This window comes from Leucoraja erinacea, chromosome 33 (assembly GCF_028641065.1).
Source record: "Leucoraja erinacea ecotype New England chromosome 33, Leri_hhj_1, whole genome shotgun sequence".
NCBI classification, from domain to species: Eukaryota; Metazoa; Chordata; class Chondrichthyes; order Rajiformes; family Rajidae; genus Leucoraja; species Leucoraja erinaceus.
The window spans coordinates 1547501-1563629 of NC_073409.1; the positions used below are offsets into that span (position 1 = coordinate 1547501).

General features: G+C 45.9%; 1 protein-coding gene across 1 annotated transcript in view; it reads left to right on the top strand.

The window, feature by feature from the left end:
* Window positions 1–16129, top strand: part of LOC129712496 (zinc finger protein basonuclin-1-like) — a 75448-nt gene that overhangs the window by 36257 nt on the left and 23062 nt on the right. The window contains exons 2-3 of the mRNA XM_055660960.1: window positions 7709–7823; window positions 9372–9691. Of these exons, the coding sequence (XP_055516935.1) occupies window positions 7709–7823; window positions 9372–9691 (435 nt within the window). The remainder of the gene's footprint in view (window positions 1–7708; window positions 7824–9371; window positions 9692–16129) is intronic.

A 16129-nucleotide genomic window follows, 5' to 3' on the forward strand; every position in this document is an offset into this window, starting at 1 on the left:
GGACATACGTGACAGTCGAGCGTAAGTCACTACCGGCCTGTCGTGTAAATGATGGCCAAGTGTGACAGGCCCTTAACAGTTCACTCTGTTTAGTTTATTGTCACGTGTACCGAGGTGCAGTGAAAAGCTTTGTCACGTGCTAACCAGTCAGCAGAAAGGCAATACAGGATTACAATTGAGCCATTTACAAAGCATAGATACATGATAAGGGAATAATATTTAGTGCAAAGCCAGCATAGTCCGATCAAGGATAGTCTGAGGGTTACTGAAGAGGTAGATAGTAGTTCAGCACAGATCACGGAATAACATAGAAACATAGAAAATAGGTGCAGGACGAGGCCATTCGGCCCTTTGAGCCAGCACCACCATTCATTGTGATCATGGCTGATCGTCCCCTATCAATAACCCGTGCCTGTCTTCTCCCCGTATCCCTTGACTCCACTAGCCTCAAGATCTCTATCTAACTCTCTCTTAAATCCATCCAGTGACTTGGCCTCCACTGCCCTCTGTGGCAGGGAATTCCATAAATTCACTACTCTCTGGGTGAAAAAGTTTTTTCTCACCTCAGTCTTAAATGACCTCCCCTTTATTCTAAGACTGTGGCCCCTGGTTCTGGACTCGCCCAACATTGGGAACATTTTTCCTTCATCTAGGTCCAGTCCTTTTATAATTTTATGTTTCTATAAGAACCCTTCTAAACTCCAGTAAATACAAGTTGAATGTAGAAGCAAACAAAGTCTGGAGTAAACTGTTTGTAGTGTGTTCACTTTGTTGAACATGAGTTCAACATACAAGTCCTAACACAGAAATAGCCCATGTCCAATGGTTAACTCTGAAGTTTTAAAACTTGAAATTAAATTCCAGGAAAGTGAACATGAGGCGGTGTTGGAAGTTGCAGATTGAGTCATTTTTGATTAATAATTGAAGCGTCAAAGCATGTTCCATAATTACAAGTAATCCGCAGGAAGTTGCAAATCTAATACTAAGCTTACTCTAATATTTTTTTGGCAAGTTTTTTGAAGATGAAGCATTTTCCTAAAATGTATTGTCAAAAGTTACATATGTTTCCTTTACTCTAAATCCTACCAACAAGCAGCTGAGAGATAATTGGACTGAAAACTGTGGCGTGTTTCTGCCAAAGTACAAACTTCACTGGACAAGCAAACGAAAATGCTGCATCCAAAATATTTGCTGCATAAATGTATCCTGGGCAGTTTCTGTGCAATGGGAGTTTAGATATGTCTTTATACAATTGAACCTTGCTAATCCAACACCTTGTGGCTGTTTACACACAGATTTTAAGGACTATTAGATCTGATTCCTATTAACAAACCAACACATTTCATTTCTACAAAGATGCATAGAAGTATAATACATTCTTCAGTGAACTTGCTGAGATTAAAAGGACCGTGGTGGTGAATTTAAAGGTCGATTGGGAAACAGGGCATTGTGAGGAAAGTAGAAAACCATTGGGGTTTCTGAACAATTAATTTAGTTTAGTTTTTCAATTAATTTTGTTCAGTTTTTCATTTAATTTAGTTGGTTAGTTTAGAGATACAGCATGGAAACAGGCCCTTCGGTCCACCTGCTTCACTCAGCCACATGCTGACCATTATCATCATCCCCTTCATTGCGAGACTCTCTTAAGTTTACGCCAGTAAATCGTGACTTTGCACCCGTTCCCGGTAAATCTCATTCTTAGTTTAGATCCCACGCCAGCTTCAGGTAGGTTGCAAAATTGTTGGACTTCATTGCGTTGTGGTTTTTAGGCCATTTCTGGGTGCGCACGATTCGGTGGACACACCTAGTACATAATACCATCCAAACCACCCAGCGTACACTAACCACCAGTTTTTTACAATACATTTGCAAATATAACACTAGTTAATGTGGGTTCACCGCATCCGCGCAACGGCTCTATTATAGCTAGTCTACTACCACATGGCCCACGGTACACGAAACGCCCCTAGAGGACCCCGACCCCGCACTAATCAGTGCAACATCGTGCGGGCCGCGTGTGTAACACAACCAAATATCCTCCCCCTTCGGCTTTCCCCCGTTGTTTCTTTTTTTTTTTTTTTTTTTTTTTTGTGCGAACTTTGGATTTTTTTCCCCCCTTATAGATGTGTGTTGACACTTTTTTCCCCGACGTCTTCTTTGTGGCAACGCCTTAGCACTCTGAGATCTTTTAGTTTCTGCCCTTTTTTTTTTTTTTTCCCCCTGTGAACCCCCCCCCTACGGTTCCTTTATAATTGTCACACATGGGTCATTCTCACCTCTGGGAGAATAAGTAGGGAACGCATGCGGTCACGCGAGAACAACAATAAGAATTGTGGGGTATTTATCATGGGTTTAGCATCACAGTGTACAGACAGAACATAATAAATGGGGGAATATACGTTTTTTCACCAATAAGCCGCGGGCCGGATGCCCATGAGGCCCAGCGGGCAAGTAGCCTTGAACCTTGTCACAACTCTCCAGTTCTCATACCATCCCACCATCTAGGGTACAATAAAGAGGACCATTAACTACATCCTGAATTCCCGGGACCCTCTGTGTGGTTTGGTTTGGGGGGGGGGGTTTTTCTTGTTTTTTTTCTCGTTTTTTTTTGCGGTCGACCCGCGTTCCTTTTTTTTGTGCTTCCTTTCTCCTCTTTTTTGTGGCCTGGTTCTTGTTGGGGTGTTTCGTATCAGGCGATGTCCACTTCGAACTCACCACGGTCCCCCTTTTTCTTAAGAAAGCAAACTCCCCCGGCACACCCAAGCCCCGGTCTGCCTTCCACTCCGGCAGAGCGACTTTCTTAATTGTCTAGCTGGTTTGTTCCCTGCGTCACACTGTTGCTTCTTTTTTATCGTGAGTTTACTCTCCTTTGAATTCACTTTAGTGTCTTATGTTCGGTATGCGCTCCATACTCTTCTTTACTCCTTTTCTGAGGTACTTTCCTGCCCGCTAGCAGCTGGTATTACCGCTGCCCCCTCCGCTTGTTTGTTCTTTCGTTCCTTATTTTCTTCTGCCTTGTTCCCTCACCCCTCTACCTCTATTTTTGAGTGTATCTTTGGTCTTTTCTTGTTGAACATGCCTCTGATCGCATCTTGCCCAGTAGTCATTAATTCTATTCTCTATATTTTACCCGCTATACTAATTGGTCGCTTTTTCTTTGTCGAGCCATGTGACTGCTAGGCTCTAATTTTCTATCTTGTCTAGTTTGCAGCTTCGTTTAACACTTCCCATCCCCCACCATAGATCTGCATCACAATCTTTTGAAAATTTTTTTGTATTCTCATATTTGAGCAGGTTCTCCTATTATTGCTTTTGTCTGTTATTTTCGTCACTCCCCCCTTCCTCAGCCTCCCCCGAGACAGCACTCGTGAAAGTCCCCCTAACATTGTTTTTTCTCCAATAGATCGCGAGCTCGTTTCCCTCCTTCTTCTGATCTCCTTTCTCGTGTCTGACATCTCTTTGTGCACTAATGCTGCCATGCTATGTGTTAAACTGACTTTTTGCGGCTCTTGGATTATGTTATTTCCTTATTTGTCTTCCACCGTTTTACAACACCGCACTTGCTCCCTTGTCACCCTGCACCTGTTGTGGTTTAGCTTTGTTTCATAGCCTTTTAGCTAATTCTTGTGTTACTTCTCTGCCTTCTCAACACTGCCTTTCGCATGTCATTGTTCTCCACAGGATGTGCTCTGACCGCTGAGTTCTCCAGCATTTGTCCGATTGTGCTTCTGCCTCATTATGCGATTTCACTTTCTGGGAGAAAAACCGCAGCTGTGTGTGCGGTTTTTTTTTGTCTCTGCAACAGTACGTACGTCTAGTCCTCGGAAACTACTTTCTGGCACTCCTGTTGCTACGTGGCGCCTCCTCCTTTTTTTTGTCGCTTCTTTTCTTCGTGCTGAGGGCTTTATTATAGCTGGTTAGTTCTTCTAGTCCTATCTTTACTGGTATTCTTGGTATTGTCCGCTTTCTTCTTTCTTTTTGGACTTTAGTATCCGTTGCATCCGCTCTTTTTTTTTCTTCGCTTCGTTTTTCTGTATCGCAAACCCCGGTTTCTCAATCTCGTATTATCTGGTGACTGTTTTTCTTAGGGGGAAGATCCACGTGCGGTCCGTTTCCTTTTCCACCCTCTTTCGTTTATTTTTTTTTACGACTTTGTTGTCTCTTTTTGTACTGCTTTTCTTCTTTTTCCTTTTCGTTACCCTTTTCTTATATTTGTTCCTCTCCTTTTTCTTGCTGTTTTTTTGCCCGTTTTGTGAAAATGGCTTTAGCCTTGTCGCTTTGAACTAGTAGAATGTGCTATTTAGTTATTCCTGTGCTCTGTTCTTGCCTGCGTGTTCCTCTTCTCTTGCGTCTTTTGCCGTCTCCTTTAGTGAGCCCTTCACTTCTTTATGTGTTGATCACTACACATTCTATACATGCTGGCGCTCGAGTCCCATGTTTCCGGTCTTGTATTCACCATACTTCTTCTTTTGTTGATTCATATCCCTACCCCTCTGTAGCCCACATCAATTATATGTCATCTAATGCACCTCAGCCCCTCTGACTGCCTGCGGTTTTCGCTTTTTATGACTGCCCTGGCCTCCTGTCGACGCTGCGTAGGTTTACCCGCCTCGCCCCGCGCCCTCCTCGTCTTTGTCGTGCCCTGTATCCACTGAACACTGTATTGCTCCTTTTCTGGGCATCTTTTTCCCTGTCTCGTGATGCTTAGATTTGGATGTTGGAGCGAGGCGTTTGCCGTCTAGTTGGTGGGGCTCTAGGCGTTCTTGAGCTTCTCCGACAGCCGTTTGGCCTCACGGGCGGTTTTTTTTTCGGAGTGGGGGGGGGCCTTTTTCGCCTCCGTCTTTCCTTGGTGCGTCGGGACTGCTACACCCTCCAGTAACTGTTCCTTGTCAATTTTCTGTTTGCCGTTGTCTGTGATATCACATTGCTTTTGGTGTTTCCCCGCTGTTACTTGGTTTTGTATCTTTTTTCGCATTTTTCATATTTTTGTGGTTCTCACGGTTGTTTGTCCACCAGTGTGAGTATTTACCTGCCTATACTTAATCGGCAGGCCTTTTGTGTTAGGCCCGAGGGTGTGCCCTCTTAAACATCAATGGGTTCCCTAGTTTTGATGCTCCCCTGCGGCGTAACCCCGCCTCGTGCGCTAACCTCACCGTCATGTCATTGCTGTGTCTGCCTCCACTAGACGATTCACACAAACGATTTCGTCCATGGAAATGTCCCCCGAATCATCACTCCTCTAACACTCACACCCTCCCCAATTTAGCAGAAATTTTCTCTTTTGTAAATCTTTTTGACTCTTTGCCGGTAATAGACACTGACAATAGGTGCCAGCGAGTAGATGGCGATTTTTGTGTAGACTTCGACACCTTGTCACAGCACCGTCAGTTTCCAGGTGAATTGGGTAGGACTCAGTGTAGGTTGTGTCTTGTATCCGTTCCTGCCATTCTCCCGACACTATGAATTCTCGCTATTGTGTGATAAGCATGTCCTATTAGACCACTTCTTGTGTCAAAGGATCCAGAGAAATTGAGAGAGCCCGGACATCTCTATTATCCACGCCCCCCCCTTCTTTCCCCTTTTTCCCCCGCGCCCACCAGTTCTTCGTATGTTTTAATAATTGCCGGATACACTCCTCCCCCCCTCCCCCCCCCTTTAGAGCTTTCCCCCCCCCCTTATCCTATTTCTCCTCCTTCCTTTCTCACCTTCCCTCTCTAGCTTTTTTTTTTATTTCCTCTTCTTTTTTTTTCCGTTTTTTTTATTTTTGTTTTTTTGTTTTTTCCCCCCCCCCCCCTTCACTTTTTTTCTATGATTCTCCTTTTTTTTTCCCTCTCCCCCTTTTTTTCCTTCCCTCCCCCCCCCCCCCCCCGCCCCCCATCTCTTTTTTTTTTTTTTTTTTTTTTCCCCCCCCTCCTTTTTCTTTTCTTCACCCTCCTGAGTGCCCCCCCCCCCCGGGCAGAGATTCATTTTTTATCGGGACTCACCTCTTCTCTGTGTATGTTAAAAAAGGTTTCCTTGTCTCCCCGTTATACCCCAATGGCTTTACCAACTTATTCTACACCAACTGTGGCCCATGGTTCCTGGAATTCCCCAACATCCCGGGAACATGTTTCTGCCTTAGAGGTCCAAGACCTTACAATCTTCTATGTTTCAAAGAGATGAACTAATCTTCTAAACTCCAGCGGGTAAAGCTGGCTGCTCCCTCTCTCAGCATATGACAGTCCATGCCATCCGGGTTTAAGACTATGCTAAAAGTGACCCAGAACTGTCTACCCGCTACCCATTTCCTGCTGTCTTTTGCCTTATAATTTTGGGGTGATCCATGCATTCATTCTCTTTCTGTGTGTACCCTACATGTGGAAGAAAGGCTACATCTCCGGTCTTCAGTTCCTTCAAGAGAGTAGCCGTTTCCTGCGTAACAGGATATTTTTTATGTTGGCCTGTTAGTATTGCCAAGTACAAGTTTTGTGTATTGGATGATTGTCTCGTTGGCATTGTTTTTTACTAGTGCGTTTAGTAACTTAAAATTATATTCAGGTTGTTCCATTGGCTGGATGAGGTTTGCTGATTGTGCGTGTGAACGCGGGCACTCACGTCTCCTCCCCCCCCCCCGCCCCCCCCCCCCCACCCCCCCCCCCCCCCCCCCTCCTCCCTTTTTTTTTGCTTGGCGGGTGGGCAGTTGTACAGATGAGTACGTCTGCACGTTGGTGTGTGTGTGAGACACAGCATGGAAACCGCCACCCATGAGTCCTATCATATTTGCACATGCGTATTGATGGTGTTTATCGAACACTAGCGTCAATCTTTACAATTCTTACAAGAAGCCCATTAAATTTACACCCCCGGAAGACGGGGGGGTGGGGACCCAAAAGTTGCAGATTGCCGCTAGGTCCTAGAGAGGGGCCCCGCGAGCCCTCCCTCGTTTACCCCTTTCCTCGGTATTGGATATTTTACATCCTCTCTGATGTTTCTCTTCTGTGTCTCACCCATCTCCGGACCCTCTAATTGTGCCCTAATGTGTTAGGCGGCACAGCGCTAGGGGGGCTTCGTTAGCTTCCCCCTGCTTCTGCGAATATCTATTCGACCCCGTCTGTTGCGTATCGCGGAATGAAAAGTCTCCCCAGCTCCTGCCTTCTTTCCCATATCCTCCCCTCTTCCCCCTGTGATTTACTTTCCCTTTTCTCCTATTCCCCATCCTCGTGCGCACCCCAAGGGGACTACCACCGCAATTACAGCGTGTGATGTAATATTTGCGTGCAGTCGTACCCTCACATACGATCGTCGAGTACGTGTGTTACCCTCGACGGGGGATTTTACCTACTTTTTGTTTTGACAGTATTTCAAGTTTTTTTTCAGAAAAAAGGAGGAGAATGTGTGCTCTCTCACGCTGCAACCCCCCTCTCCCGTCTGTTCGTCTTATGCTCCCCCCGTCAGGGCGACGGTCCCCGGTGACTTCCGTTTTTCCTTTTGGTGTTGAGTGGCGGGACTGCCCCGGGAATTAACCCCCCACCACACCCACTTGATGTCCTGGACTCCGCGGTGCCAGGCCAGATGTCATCTTTGGTGCGTAGGGGGGGAAGTCACCGGATAGCGAACAGAACGCGCAAAGGGGGGCCCGCCGACCGGGCGGTTCAACGCGGTTGTTCGCTTGCCGCCAGTTTTGATTTTTCGGTTTGATAGCTCTGGTTGTGGCCCCTCCCGCACGTAGCGACAGCTGAGGGGACTTCCGGAGATCGGGTCTGGCCGGATCCTCTGCGCGGAGCTGTCTGCTGTCTTGCGCGGCGCGGAGTCGCATGCTCGGTTCCTTCTCTTGGCGGGTGGAGGTTTGTCGGGTGTCGAGTGGCGCTATGTTTGGGGGCTGCGTGGTTGTTGTATCAATGCTAGTTCGTGGGCGGTGGTATGCGATGGACCCCTGAGCGCGGGAGGTGGGGCTCTATGTGGTTCGCCAAGAAGGTGCAGGCGTGCAGGAGTGGTAGCCGGCTAAGCGTAGATCTCTGCGCGTCGTTCGCCGTTGTCTGTTGTGGGTGGTATGGGTTTGCTGTGGCGTCTCGCTTTCGTGTGTTGCGTCTGCGGTGCCCGTTACACTGCTATTTTTTTTGGTCCGGTTGATGTTGGTCTTCTGGTGTCGTCGTTTTTGCGATTGATCTTTGTCAGTTTTTTATATAATCTTACATTCCTCTTGCTGCACGAATCTTTCTTTGCTGCTCTACTTCTCCTTATGTCGCTTGGCGGCGGTATTGTTTTCGTGCTTCGCTGTGGTTCCATCGGTCGGCCGTGTGTTAATTTGTGGCTGGTTCTTGGTTAGTTGATTTGTGCGTGTTTCTGTTGTCCTGCAGCAGTTCTTGGGTGTCGGATCTCGCGTTCGCTACGCAGCTAGCTGTTTTTTGTTCTGCGGCTTTGTCCTGTGCCCCGGTGACTTTGCATCGAGATTTTCTTCTTCCTTTTTCTGTCTTGTGTGTTGGTCAAGGTTTGATTCTTTTTAACGACGTTCTTCTCCTCTTCCGCACGCCCCCCCCTTTTTTCATTTGTTTGGACGTGATACAACTCGAGCTAGCGTGTCTATCTCGGCCTCCCGACACCCCCGCGCATGTGCTCGTCCTAGTCCTATGTATCCAGTCTTTGTTTGACTCTCTAGGTCCTGTTTATTGTGGTTAGAACGGGAGTGTCTGGGTGTCTCAAATTTCGTATTACTCCCACTCTGGTCCACGACATTGAAGACACTGCAGTCCCACCGCGCGTTCCCATATACGCCGGGCTTCAGTGCTCGCTTTGGCTTATGTAGGCTATCTAAATACACTGGTTACCTCGTGGATGTCTGGGTTTTGCTTGCTGTAATATGTTGTTTTTTTTCCTCCCCGTGCTCCAGGAAACCCTCGTGTTGCAGTTGATTAGGCTCATACTCTTTGGTTTATGTTTCTCATCAACAATCCTTTACGATTCCCAAAACCAGTGTCTGTTCACGGCGTTCTCTAGTTGCTGGGTTGTAGACAATCTGGTGTCTAATGGGTTAGTCCTTGACCCTATAGGCTGGAACTGCGATCTGCAGATCTGAGTAGCTCTTTATGAAACTGTTGTATGCTGAGAGAGTTCCTGAAAGGCGCACAGAATGCCCGAGACGAGGTTGGGGCCCAAATACCCACCCGTCTACGCGGCGAGGTATCCCCGTTGTGTCTACTCTATGACAAGTCCCATAAGGTGAGTATGTGCCTTCTTTGTTGATTGCCTTCACTTTGCCACGGAGCTACATCAGAAACACAGGTTCAATCCTGTATATCCTCATAAGGTGGTCGTCCTGGCTGACTGCAGGGTTTAATCTCTACGCACCTATGGGATTCATATGTATGCTGTGTGGTGGGTTTTTGTCTCTGCAGGAGAGGAGTATGATTGCTCCGTGGTGTTCCCCTGTCCAACACTCAAAAGAAGTGGTAGGTGTTTGTCGGTCGTCTCTGAAGGGGCGTGTTTGGAAAGGTGCTCAAATGTTTTATATTCGGGTGGGATATCAACGGATAGTGTTAGTGTGACAGGTGAACACCAGTCGGCTCTAATGCTGTATGGGACCCAGGCCATTCCAATTCGTCTCAAAATCCTGCTGGACCGACTGTTCAGTGTTCTCAAGCAAGACGAAGTTCTGCAGATCTTGCACTCGCTGGGGTGGACTATGCAAGACTACATCCGTGGTTACATTCTACAGGTAACACCAAGCTGGCATCTGGCACATTGCAATAGGAAGCGTTTAGTTTATTGTCACGTGTACAGAGGTACGGGGAACAGCTTTTGTTGCGTGCTAACCAGTCAGCGGAAAGACAATACAGGATTACAATCGATCTATTCACAGTGTACAGACACATGATGAGGGGATAAGGTTTAGTGCAAGGTAAAACCAGTAAAGTCCAATCAAAGATAGTCCGAGGGTACCCGATGAGATAGATTGTAGTTCAGGACTGCTCTCTGGTTCCGGGACGATAGTTCAGTTGCCTGATAACAGCTGGGGTGGGCGTGGTGGAAGCACGGCACGGTTATCACAGCGGTAGGGTTCCCGCCAGAGACCTAGGTTCGGCTATGTCCTCGGAGCTGTCTGTACGGAGTTTGCACGTTCTCCCCGTGACCACGTGGGTTTTCTCCGCGTGCTTCGGTTATCTCCCACACTCCAAAGACGTGCAGGTTTGTAGGTTAATTGTCTTCTGTAAATTGTCCCTATTGTGTAGGATGCGAAACTGGGGTAGTATAGAACTGGTGTATGGGTGATTGATGGGCGGTGTAGACTCGGTGGGCTGAAGGGCTTATTTCCACACTGTATTTTGGGCACCAGATCTATTGTGAGCAATTCTGGGCCCCATATCTGAGGAGCATATGTTGAGCGTTTGATGGCACTGGGTCTGTACTCTCTGGAGTTTAGAAGGACGAGGGGGGACCTCATTGAAACTTATCGAATTGTGGAAGGCTTGGATAGAGTGGATGTGGAGAGGATGTTTCTAATAGTGGGACAGTCTAGGACTAGAGGTAATCACCTCAGAATTAAAGGCTGTTCCTTTAGAAAGGAGATGTTGAGGATTTTTCTAAGCCAAGGGCAGTGAATCTATTGAATTCTTTGCACAGAAGGCTGTGGAGGCCGTGAATTGATATTTTTAAGGCCGAGATAGATAGATGCTTGATTAGAACCGTGTCAGAGGTTGTGGGGAGAAGGCAGGGGAATGGGATTAGGAGGGAGAGATAGAACAGCCATGATTGAATGGTGGAGTAGACTTGATGGGCCGAATGGCCTAATTCTTCTCCTATCCCTCATGATCTTATAGCCTTAACTCTAACCAAAACTGTACCCTCAGTTTAGTTTATTGTCACGTGTTCCGAGGTACAGTGAAAAGCTTTTGATCCCTGATCTCTTTCTCTTTCTGCACTACTCCTGTATGGTATAATCTGCCTTGCTGGCAGGCAAAAGGAAGCATAGCATTGTTTCTCGGTACACATGACATTAATAAACCCATACCAATACCAGGTAAGATGATATGTTTTCCCAACGTCTCTCAATGCATCAAAAAACTTATCCTGTTACTTTGGCCTGTTAGCAGCTGTGATATTGTGCCAGTCATTTGTCTATTTTGGAGAAAGCTTTGAAGAGCCTCCAAGCCCATAACCTGAAGTGTCAGACCAGCTCATTAAGACCAATCAATTGTGGTCCTTATGAGTGGTGAGGTGAGAAACCTCGGCATATGAAGGGAACAGGCAGGGCTATAACTCCAGATGGCCATTACACGGCCGTTCCAGATAGGTCGACACATGCACTGAGTAATTCAATGCACTCTGATCTTTGCAAAAAGGTTACACCAAATTGATGACCAACAGTAACTTCAGCACCTGAAACACTTTACAAAACCATTGTTATTGATGGTGTTAGAAGTGCTGGATTAAATCATCTTAAGTAGTCTTTTGAAATCAATGATGACTTGCTTTCACCAAGGTATTGTGGAGTTTAGATTAGGGTTTATTGTGCCGAGGCAAAATTAAAACCTTTGTTTTGCATGTTATCTAAACATGGGGTTAGGAGGGAGAGATAGATCAGCCATGATTGAATGGTGGAGTAGACTGGATTGGCCGATTGGCCTATTTCTGCTAGAACTTATGACCTTATGATCTTATGAGACATAGCCAACATAGATACAATCAGATCCAAACTCATGTGCGATAGCAAAGGGGAAGATACAGAGTGCAGAATATACTTCCCAGCATTGTGGCGTGTTGTAGGATGGTGTTAGTGGACTGGGATCGCTGGTCGGCGTGGAACCAGTGGGTCGACAGGGCCTGTTTCCACTCTGTATCTCTAAAGCCTAAAGCATCAGCTCCATAGACCAATGTGGTGACTAAAGTGGTAAATGTTGAGGCAGGTGGCAATTGATGGGGGTGAGTGCATGGGTGAATACTTTGTGGGGTAGTCTGCTCCTTCCATTGTTTCTACAGGCATTCCCTGGTGCTTTAGACTTTAGAGATACAGCGCGGAAACATGCCCTTCGGTCCATCAAGTCGGTGCCAACCAGCGAAGCCCTGTACACTAACACTATCCTACATGCGAGGGACAATTTACAATTTTACCAAAGCCAATTAACCTACAAACCTGCACGTTTTTGGAGAGTGGGAGGAAACCGGAGCTCCCAGAGAAAACCCACGTGGTCATGGGGAGAACGTGCAAACTTCGTACAGATAACACTGGTAGTCAGGATTGAACCCAGGTCTCTGGCGCTGTGAGGCAGCAACTCTACTGCTGCACCACCGTGATGGGTTGTTTATCCTTCCAATGAATTTGGAGGACTTTGTAGAGACTGCAGCCATAATAGTGAGAGGATATTGTGACCTGACCTTTTCCCCAATGAAAAACAACCTTGGTTACTTTAGAAACATTTGAACAGCACCAGGAAGGCGAATGTGGAAAAGGGCTGGAGTAACCGGTCAGAAATGTTATGGAATGAAGAATCTAATGAAGGTGAAAAACTACAAATGAATAAAAACAAAACCATAGAAAAAAGTAACAGCACTGAAAAAAGATGATTGATGCCCAGAGCCCAGTAACCCTCACGTTACTAGTAACCCTTAGGTTGGCAGAGCAGGTATCCATTGAAATAGTGGATGCATTGGTTATCATTTCCCAGCTTTCTTTAGTTTCGTTTAGTTTTGAGCTACAGTGTGGAAACAGGCGCTTCCGCCCGCAGTCTCCACGCCGACCAGCGATCCCCGCACATTAACACTACCCAACAAAGCCAATTAACCTACAAACCTGTACGTCTTTGGAGTGTGGGAGGAAACCGAAGATCACAGGGAAAATCCACGCGGTCACAGGGAGAACGTAAAACTCCGTACAGACAGCGCCCTTAGTCAGGGTTGAACCCGTGCCAACCTATAGATCCTGAGATTGTAGTGTGGCAAATGTAACCTCAGTAATTTCATTTCTCCTTCATAAACATTGCCGCTATCCTATGAATCAGTGGAGTCAGCCTTTAGATTCAGATTCAGATTCAGATTCAATTTTAATTGTCATTGTCAGTGTACAGTACAGAGACAACGAAATGCATTTTTTTAATCCCACTTTATCCCACAATATCACGTGCTTTAACCCCACTATTCACAACAAACGGAAAAGTGGGGGGGGGGGGGGGGGGAGGGGGAGGAGGGGGACATAAGAGGCTGCAGGGCAGTTGATCTATCATCAGAAGGTTGAGGGGGGACCTCCTTGAAATTTACAGAATAATGAAAGGCACACATAGAGTGGATGTGGAAGGAATGTTTCCACTGGTGGGAGAGTCTAGGACCCGAGGTCCCAGCCTCAGAATTAAAGGGCGCTCTTTCAGAAAGGTGGTGAGGATGAACCTCTTTAGTCAGAGGGGGGTGAATCTGTGGTTCTCATTGCACAGAGGGGAGAGATAGACAAATTATTCAATAGTACGGGTGTCAAGGGTTATTGGAGAAGGCAGGAAAATTGGATTTTGAGGCAGAGATCAGCCATGATTGAATGGCGGAGAACTCGATGGGTCGAATGGCCTAATTCTCCTTCTATAACTTGTGAACTTGTGAAGCGGGAAGAACACTAGAATTTATGATAAAGGATTGATAACACTTAGAAACATAGAAAACTAGGTGTAGGAGTAGGCCATTCGGCCATTCGAGCCTGCACCGCCATTCAATATGATCATGGCTGATCATCCAACTCAGTATCCCATACCTGCCTTCTCTCCATACCCTCTGATCCCCTTAGCCACAAGGGCCACATCTAACTCCCTCTTAAATATAGCCAATGAACTGGCCTCAACTACCCTCTGCAGCAGAGAGTTCCAGAGATTCACCACTCTCTGTGTGAAAAAAGTTTTTCTCATCTCGGTTTTTAAGGATTCCCCCCTTATCCTTAAGCTGTAACCCCTTGTCCTGGACTTCCCCAACATCGGGAACAATCTTCCTGCATCTAGCCTGTCCAATCCCTTAAGAAAGTACTGTATCAATAGGACAAGACAAAGTTAATATGGATTTATGAAAAGAGATATTATGTTTGACAAACCTACGTGAATGTTTTTGATGATGTGATTAGTACATTAGATAAAGGGGAATCAGTGGACTTGTTTTTACAGAAAGCTTTTGATAAAATCTCACATCAGAGTTTCTTGTGCAAAATTGTAGCAGATGTTATTGAAAGTAAACTTTCACCAGTCTGGTTCCCTAAGGCGGTGGGGATGCTTCTATGGGGAGATTTAGCTAGGTTTTTTTTTCACGAGAGCTGTGAAGAATGAATGGTGAACTAATTGCAACTTGGAAACTTCAGCCTAGCATGCATCAGTGTGTGAGCAAATCGTGCCTTCCTAGCAAGCGTGGCCAGAACAAGGCGACATGCTATTGGATTACTGTGCAAGAGAGAGCTGGGGTGGGGTGAAACCTTTCACACAGTGGTGGTGAACTTGTGGAATTCATTGCTATGAGAGATGTATTTTTGTCTAAACACTTTTGACGTTTTGACAGTCACATATTAATAAACCTATTTAACACACAGCACACTAATCAGTATTTGGACTTTCTCAACCTCATTACAGGTGGAATTAACTTTTGGATTGCATATTTCTGAACTTAAGAAGGTGTTTGTCAGACGTGATCTGATTTGGAAAGACACAAAATGCTGGAGTAATTCAGCAGGTCGGGCAACATCCCAGGAGAGTACGGTCAGGTGATGTTTCAGGTTGGGACCCCCAACCCGAAACGTTACCAATCTATACTCTCCAGGGATACTGCCTGACCTGTTGAATTACTCAAGCATTTTGTGTCTTTTCTTGTAAACCAGCATCTGCAATTCCGTGTTTCTACCTTATGATTTGATTTGGTTAGTTTACTTCCTGAAGTCTGGGTCCAACTTGAATTCAACTTCATGATCAAATGGTTTACCGTACAGACTTAGTTTATGCCCTGTTGGGCTCATTTGATCAAATGAACACGGCAGATATTGCCATCAATATTGGAAGCCAAATTTGGCGCAAGATGTTCCCAGACCTTTCTTTATTAAGATTTCTGCAGAATACACAACATGTCTAGTAAACAGCACATAACCCACATAGACAGCAATGTGGTGCACCGGTAGAGTTGCTACCTTACAGCGCTTGCAACGCCAGAGACCCTGGTTCAATCCCGACTATGGGTGCTGTCTGTATGGAGTTTGTACATTCTCCCCGTGACCTGCGTGGGTTTTCTCATAGATCTTCCTCCCACACTCCAAAGACGTACAGGTTGGTAGGTTAATTGGATTGGTATCAGTGTAAAAAAAAATGTCCCTAGTGTGTGTAGGATAGTGTTAATGTGCAGGGATCGCAGGTCAGTGCGGACTCGGTGAGCCGAAGGGCCTGTTTCCGTGCTGTATCTCTTTACCTCTAAAACTAAAGCCTAAATTGTTCTACAGCTCACCAGGAAATTGGCCAAAATATCTCCTGGTTGCTTAACTGTCCACCCTGGTTTTCTCTCCCACTTGTGTGAACACATCTTGCTGGATCAGCTAAGTACACAAGTACACTGTGTTTTGCCCGAAGCCCATTCTTCCTGATCAATGTCATCGTGAAAGTTTTAATTCAGCTGCATTTTTTACTCAACTTTTGAAGCCAAACTTGGTACAAGATGTTCTTGGACCTTCCTTTATCAATATTTCTGCAGAATATGCAATGTGTCTAGTAAACAGCACATAAGCCACAGAACCCTATGTAGTTGTTCTACACCTCAGCAGGAAATTGGCCAAAAGATGTTTCATGCTAATTTGTAAATATCCCTATATCTTATCAAGGTCTTCCTTAACTATTCTGTCTGACATTATTTGATAGCATTCCTCATAGAGTGATACAGTGTGGAAACATGCACATTGGCCCAACTCCCACACCGACCAACATGCACCATCTACACTAGTCACACCTGCCTGTGCTTGGCCCATAGCCCTCTACACCTATCCTATCCATGTACCTGTCCAAAGGTCTCTTCAATGTTATGATAGTCCCTGCCTCAACTACCTCCTCCGGCAGCTCATTCCGTACACCCACCACCCTTTGTGTAAAAAAGTTACCACTCAGGTTTTTGTTAAATTACCCCCCCCCTCTCATTTTAACGTATGTTCTCTGGCCATCGATTC